Source organism: Carcharhinus amblyrhynchos, chromosome 9, assembly GCF_965287045.1.
Source record: "Carcharhinus amblyrhynchos chromosome 9, sCarAmb.v2.hapA, whole genome shotgun sequence".
Lineage (NCBI taxonomy): Eukaryota > Metazoa > Chordata > Chondrichthyes > Carcharhiniformes > Carcharhinidae > Carcharhinus > Carcharhinus amblyrhynchos.
Window position 1 is genome coordinate 102566440 of NC_137332.1, and position 7589 is coordinate 102574028.

At 43.0% G+C, this 7589-nt stretch overlaps 1 protein-coding gene across 1 annotated transcript; it reads left to right on the forward strand.

The window, feature by feature from the left end:
- The first annotated feature begins 4687 nt into the window (after positions 1-4687).
- On the forward strand, positions 4688-5931 carry LOC145348509 (radiation-inducible immediate-early gene IEX-1-like). The gene is made up of 2 exons (XM_080196698.1): positions 4688-4899; positions 5103-5931. Exons 1-2 carry the CDS (start codon positions 4693-4695, stop codon positions 5349-5351), a joined length of 456 nt encoding a protein of 151 aa, XP_080052824.1. The 5' UTR covers positions 4688-4692; the 3' UTR covers positions 5352-5931.
- The last annotated feature ends 1658 nt before the right edge of the window (positions 5932-7589 follow it).

Sequence of the window (7589 nt, forward strand, 5' to 3'; positions counted from 1 at the left end):
ACAGACTCGATGGGTCAAATGGCCTCTTCCTGCACTGTAGGGATTCTATGATTCTCTGATCCACTCTTCAATATCCCTCAGGGTCTTAAAGGAGTTGATCAAGTCACCTCTCACTTTCTAAACTTCAATGGATACGATAATCTCCTGTCTGACCTGTTCTCAAAACTGTTTATTCCCAGAGGAATGGGAATGCTATCAGGCTGCCTGAGAGTGCTATTTTCAAAGCCCTCATGGTCAACTGACAACCAAATGCTTGTCTCAGCCTCTCTCTATCTCTTTGATGTTTTTCTCTCACCCTGTGACCTGAATTTCCCCACAAGGCTGCTATGGAAATGGCAGCAGAAGTCCGAATACAGAAGACCTGCCCCCGAACCGGCCACCGTGTTGTGGTGGGTGAAGGGAAGAGAGAACAGTGATATGGCGTGGAATGGGAGGCGAGGTCCAACTTACATGTCTGTGGTTCACCGAGACATCTGCACGTGTGATTTTTCACTATTCCAATACATGACTTGTCAGTACTTTAGACCTGGTATGAAAAGGTCTACAGCTGATGGAGCTCTTTTGAGTGGCAGGGTTACCTTTTCGAGAGATACCATTGTCGTTTACATCTGGTTCAGGGAAACAATTGGGCAAAGTCAGGTGCCCTTTGGCAAACACCCTCCACAAACACCCTGTCAAGACCCTTCAGGCCCTTAAAGGTTTTAATCAAGTCACTTCTTACTCTTCTGAACTCTGGCAGAAATACCAAGTTTAACAACTTCTATTGGAATGACAGAGGTTGAGGGGCGACCTGTTTCAAGTCTACAAGATTATGAGGGGCAAGGACAGAGTGGAGAGTCAGAAGCTCTTTCCCAGGGTGGAAGAGTCAATTACTAGGGGTCATAGGCTTAAGGTGGGAGGGGCAAGGTTCAAAGAAAATGTACAAGGCACGTTTTTTACACAGAGGGTGGTGGGTACCTGGAACTCGTTGTTGGGGACAGGTGGGAGGGTGCATGGTAGTGGAAGCAGATACGATCGTGAGTTTTAGGGGGCATCTGGACAAATACATGAATAGGATGGGAATAGAGGGATATGGTCCCCGGAAGGATAGGGGATTTTAGGTCAGTCAGGCAGCATGGTCGATGCAGGCTTGGAAGGCTGAAGGGTCTGTTCCTGTGCTATAATTTTCTTTGTTCTTTGTTTTTTGTATTAAATTAGTCTTCCTCCATGCTAACTATATCCTCCCTCTTTACAGCCTCCTCCACTCCTCACCTAACCACACACACACAATTTGGCATCAACTGCAAATGTTAATAGAATACTTCCAATCCCCAAGCTCAAATCATTTTTTTGTAAATGCTGAACAATAGTTAGAATTCTCTAAGGGACACCATTTCCCAATTGCTGCCAGTCTGAGGAAGTGCGTTTAACCCCTCCCTTTGCTTTCCATTTAATACCCAGCATTAAATTTACAGCTGCATTGTGCTACCTACTCATATCCTTATCTACATTTCCCGTTACTTCCTTAAAGAATTCTATAAGCTTATTTGATTGTAACTTTTTCCCTCCAGTCCATAAGAATTATTTCTACTTATAGTTTCAGCATCTAATTGTTTTTTTTCTGTCACATTTTCAAGAAAGTTTATATTCAGCGAACTGGACTATAGTTCCCTTCATTAGTCCTACCTCCCTGGATAACAATAGCTATCCACCTGTCCTCTAACACTACTTAAGTTTATTTATGAGTGTCACAAGCAGGCTTACAATAACACTGCAATGAGAAAAAACCGAAGTCGCCACACTTCAGCAACTATCCGGGTGCTGTAATAAGTCTTCACAGGCAGAAATCCCCTCATCAAAATCCCTTTATTTACAAACTCTAATAGCAGTACACAGAGTGCAACAGTTAGCAGTCTACCTGTGGGGGTGTCAGAAGAACTGGCAGTCCCAGTTAGTTGCAAGGCAAAGACTCCCTGATTGGCCCATCAGTTGGATCCTTAATCAGGGACTTCTTTTGAGGGATTCTTAATCAGGGAGTTCATACTCTAATAGGCCAACATCGATGGCCTGATTGAAGTCATTACAGGTACACTGCAGGAGACTTTGCCCTGGCCAATGCACTAATCTGCACGTCATTCTGACTGTGGGAGGAAACCGGAGCACCCGGAGGAAAACCACACTGACACAGGGAGAAAGTGCATACTCCACACAGACAGTGACCTGAGGCTGGAATCGAACCCAGGTCCATGGTAACCATTGTGCCAACCACATTCCCATTAGACATTTGTAAAAATAAACAATTAGTAGTTTCCCTGCTATCTCTTCCCTTCAGTTTATTTAAATATGCAGATATGCATTCTGCCGGATCCTCCTCTATGAAATCTGAAATGGATAAAATGGAATTTTGAAATAATTTATAAATGAGCGAAACTTAGACTCTCTGAAATCCTATAAATATTTCTGAGAGTCTAAGTTTGGCTCATTTATAAATTATCTCAAAATTCCATCTTATCTGTTTTAGATTTCATAGAGTCATACAGTACAGAAAGAGGCTATTCAGCCCATCGTGTCCGCACCAACTATCAAGCACCTTTCTATTCTAATCCTAATTTCCAGCACTTGGTCTGTAGCCTTGTATGCTGTGGTGTTTCAAGTGCTCATCTAAATGCTCCTTAAATGTTGTGAGGGTTCCCACCTCTACCACCCTTTCAGGCAGTGAGTTCCAGATGCCCATCACCCTCTGGGTAAAAAGGTTTTTCCTCAATTCCCACAGATTGCCACTTTGCTCCCTAATGTGCCCAGCTCATTCCCTGGTTACCTTCTTGCCTTTAAAAGACACATTGGGATTTTCCCTTATTTTGCCCGCCAGTGTTGTTTCATGTCTTCACTCGCCTAATTTATTTTTTCCAGCACTATCTATGCTCCTGTCAGGAATCCATTGTTTTGAGTCCCCGATATCTGCCATAAGCCTCCTTTTTAGTTCCTTATCCAATCCTGTATATCTCTTGGCATCGAGATGACTCTGGTATATTTTTACTTCCATTCTTTATCTTTACAGGAATATGTTGGCTTTATATTCCTTCTATTTCCCTTTTGGAATGACTCCTACTGCTCTGATTTCTTGCAGGGGTTTTGTGATTGTCCAGCTTTCACGGGGAAAGTTTAATATTCATATTCTGGCTCAGGGTCTTTACGTCCTGAGAAGTTAACAAAGAAATGAACAAGGAGCAGAGGAAGGCCATTCAGCCCATCAAATCTGCTCTGCACGGCTGATTTGATAGGAATCTCAAATCAGCATTCTGCCTAATCCCAATCACCTATCGCCCACTTGCTTGGAACATAGGAAAATAGGAACAAAAGTGGGGCATTCAGGCCCCTTGAGCCCACTCTTCCATTCAGAAAAATCATGAATGATCTGTCGCCCAACTCCATGTGCCTGCCCTCGGCCCATATCCCTTCATATATCGGCTCAATAAAAAAATGTCTATCTCTGATTTATCCTACCAACTGAACCAGCATCCACCACCATTTGAGGAAGAGCATTCCAAACTTCCACTACTCTCAATCTGTCAAAGTGTTTTCTGACATCTCCCCTGAACGGCTCAGTCCAAATCTTTAGTTTATGGCCTCTGGTTCTGGAACCTTCAACTAGTGGAAACAGTTTATCCTTATCCACCCTTGTCCTTCCCTGCAAATATTTTCCACACTTCTGTCAGATTACCCCTCCACATTCCCAATTCAAAAGAATAAAGACCTAATTTGTCTAATCTCTCCAGAGATTAGAATCTGTCCAGCTCTGCCTTAAAAATATTCAAAGACTCTGCTTCCAGCCCTTTCAGGAAGAGATTTCCAAAAACACGCGATCCTCTGAGAGGAAATAGTTCTCCCTCAACTCCGTTATAAATGGGCAACCCCTTTTTAAAAAAAAAGTGGTCCAGATGCCGGCTGACCTGCCGAATACTTCAAACACTTTGTTTTTTATTATTACAGATCTCCAGCATCGTTGATACTTCAATTTTTTATGAAAATTTTCCAGCATAATCAGAATTTTGAGTTTTTATTACAGACTTTCAGCATTCTCAGTATTTTTGAGTTTTTATTAGATTTCCAGCATTACCTGCATTTTCAATTTTTATTACAGGTTTCCAGCATTATCGTTATTTATTACAGATTCCTACATTCTCTGTATTGTGATTTTATTACAGATTCCCTGCATTATCAGTTTTATGATTTTTTTATTACAGATTTCCTGCATAATCAATATTTTGATTTTTATTACAGATTTCCTGCATTATCAGTTTTATTTTTTTATTACACATTTCCTGCGTTACCAATAGTTTTAATTTTTTACCACAGATTTCCTGCATTATCAGTATTTTGATTTTGCTTCACTTCATTGTTGCTCAATCCTGACCTTTGCCTGCAGGACTGAACGGTTGCTCATTCTCCTGTCCACCCCACGATGTCGCCACAAACTGGGGAATTTCCACCACGTGGCCCCCGCCCCTTTCATTCATGAAAAGAAATCGTCGGCCGCCGGACTCTGAGCCAATGGCGGCGCCGCAGCTCCTTCACCAACCAACCGCGCCGCGAGCCGAGGAAAGGCATTGTGACGCACTATCCAATCGGGACGCTGGGGGCGGGGCGGGGCTGGTATGAGGCAATAAAAGGGTGGTGGCGCGTTTGTCCTCCAGTCCCAAATCTCACTTTACAATGGAGGTGATTTACACTACAAGCGCTCTGCATTTCAGTGGGAGTTGCGAATTGAGCCAGCGGGCTAGCTCAGAGCGGCAAACTGTGAGACTCTCCAGCCGCAAGTCTAATGTGCCCCAGGTCTTCACTTTCGAGCCCATCCTGCAAAGTGAGAAACCCAAAAGGCGCAAGAAACGATCTCTGAAAATTCTCTATCCAGCTCACCAGGTAAATATCTCCAGCCTTTCATGGACAATCTTTAACTCGATTTCCAATACTGTAATGTTACAAATTTTTTTGTACTCTTTGCAATAAAAGAGTAGGGGAAATAAATGTCTAGTTCACTTTTCTACTCTAAAGTTTAGAGTATTGGATATTAAAGTTGGAAGTATTGGATCTTTTGTTAATAAGTTTTGTTTTTTTTTCTCCAGGTTAAAAGGTCCCTTCCTACCGAGAAGGACTCGAGCAAGCGGCTGCTGATATTCTTCCTCTCCATCGTCATCTTCCAGGTGTACACCACCGCGGCAGAAGACGACCTGACACTACCCGTTCCGGAGCAAGTCTCCACGTTCTCCAGCCAGTCTCCCTCCCCTGCCGTCCTCTCAGTGGTCCTCCCTCCCTCGGCGGCCCCTGGTGCTGAGAACAACTGCAGCCAGATGCAACCTGCAGTCAGACACTAGCTCGTCCGGTGCTGCAAACTGAGGTGTGGTGGTCGGAGGATCGACTGACCAGCAAGCAACTCGAGCAGTTAACGCAAATGGATGCAAGTGTCGAAAGAAAAGGGACCACTTTTTCTCCCATGCAATGACTTGAAAGAATGGAGTCGATCTCGACCTTCAAAAGACTTTGACTCAATTTCTAGTAATATTTAAAGCCCCAATAATTTATTTGTGCTGCTGTATAATTTAAGAGCTGTAATAATATTTAAAACCCCAGTTATTTATTGTGTCGGCTATTTCAATACTAGTCGTCTAAAACCTCTTGGTTGGCTGAAATAAGATTTTGAAGGCTTGTGTAACTTATCGTATTTATTAACTTAATTATAAACATGTTATATTTAAATAGTAGACTTGTTTTAGAAGTCTTACTGATCAGTTTATGTTGACAATCTCACCTAACAGTGAGACTAAAAAAAACTCACTTTATAACTAAGTCTGGGGTTAATGGAGCAGACAATTTGTACTACCAATCTGTCTCTTCCGTTTTTAATGTTGGTATGTTCTGTGAACAATTATTTATAATAAAACGTTTTATTATTAAATACTACTTTGTTATAAATGGCTCTAATCATTATGTTTGTAGATGACGTTTGCTTATGAAAATCAGATTTGATTATTCCCTGATTAAAGTAATAGTGGTGAAATCGGTCTCCAGATACTGTTTATAGCATCATATGGTGTGCAGAGGGAAGCCATTACTGGTTCTTGAGTCGTGTAGTTATTCCTACCAGTTTCTGATCCTTTTCAATCTCTATCTGATTCTCTTTTGAGTTCCCAGGGTATTTATTGCCACTGACTTTTGATATTGCAGTACCGCCACTGTAACTGTTGTCTCTACAATCCTTGTAGAATCTCTCCAATTCAGACAAAGCCATTCAGCCTGACTGATGACACTCTTATTCAGGCTATCTTCCCCCTGCCCCATCCCTGTAATCTCTCATTTACCAGTGCTAATTCATCTAACTGACACATCCTGGAGTAACAAAGCACAATTGTGGCCAATCCAGTAACTGTAACTATGTGGGAATATGAGGATAAGATCTGGATCAGATGCTCTATTGGAAAGTCAGAGCAGACTTGATGGGCCAAATGGCCTCTTATACTGCAGGGATTCTATAGTTCCATTTCCCCACCCTCAGTATATTTTGAGGGGCAGCATGGTAGTGCAATAGTTAACACTGCTGCTTCAGTGCCAGGGAGCCAGGCTCAATTCCAGCCTTGGGTGACTGTCTTGGAAGTTTGCATTTTCTCAATTCTGCATGGACTTCCTCTGGGTGCTCCAGTTCTTTCCCCCTGTTTCCCCCTGCCATACTGTCCAAAGTTTAGGTTGATTGGTGTCAGATTTCAGAGCTTCAGAGTTAGGAACTGGGTGGGATTGTTGGTGCAGGCTTGATGGGCTGAATGGTCTCCTGCACAACAAGGCAACTATAAACTACCTTAAATCTGTGCCCACTAGTTAATGATCTTTCTACTTTCATGGGCAGTAAGTTTGTTTTGTTTCATCTTTCAATACTGTTCATGATGGTCTTCTAGACAAGAGGATAAGTAGGAAAAATGGTGGCCTTTCCGCCTAACAGAAATTGCCCATTGTGTTAAATCTCTGCACCCTCTCTAAGACCCTGACGTTCTTCCTAAAATGTGAATTGAACATGTTACTCAGCTCAAGCCTAACTGGTGTTTCACAAAAAAAACAAGGTTTAGTTGAAGGGAATAATGGTAGGAAGGACTATTACTTACGTGGCGAAAAACTGCAGCAGGCGACGGTGCAGAGGGACCTCGGGGCCCTTGTGCATGAGTCGCAAAAGCCCAGCTTGCAGGTGCAGCAGGTGGCCAGGAAGGCAAATGGGATGCTGGCCTTCATAGTGAGGGGGATTGAATATAAAAGTAGGGAGGTCTTGCTGCAGCTGTATAGGGCACTGGTGAGGCCGCAGCTGGAGTACTGTGTGCAGTTTTGGTTGCCGCACTTAGGCAAGGATATTTTGGTCTTGGAGGGAGTGCAGAGGAGGTTTACTAGGCTGATACCGGAGTTGAGGGGGTTGAGCTATGAGGAGAGGCTGAATAAATAAGGCTTGTACTCGTTGGAGTTTAGAAGAATGAGGGGAGATCTCATTGAGACATATAAGATGATGAATGGGATGGATAGGATAGAGGTGGAGAGACTCTTCCCGCTGAGAAAGGACAGTAGGACTAGGGGGCACA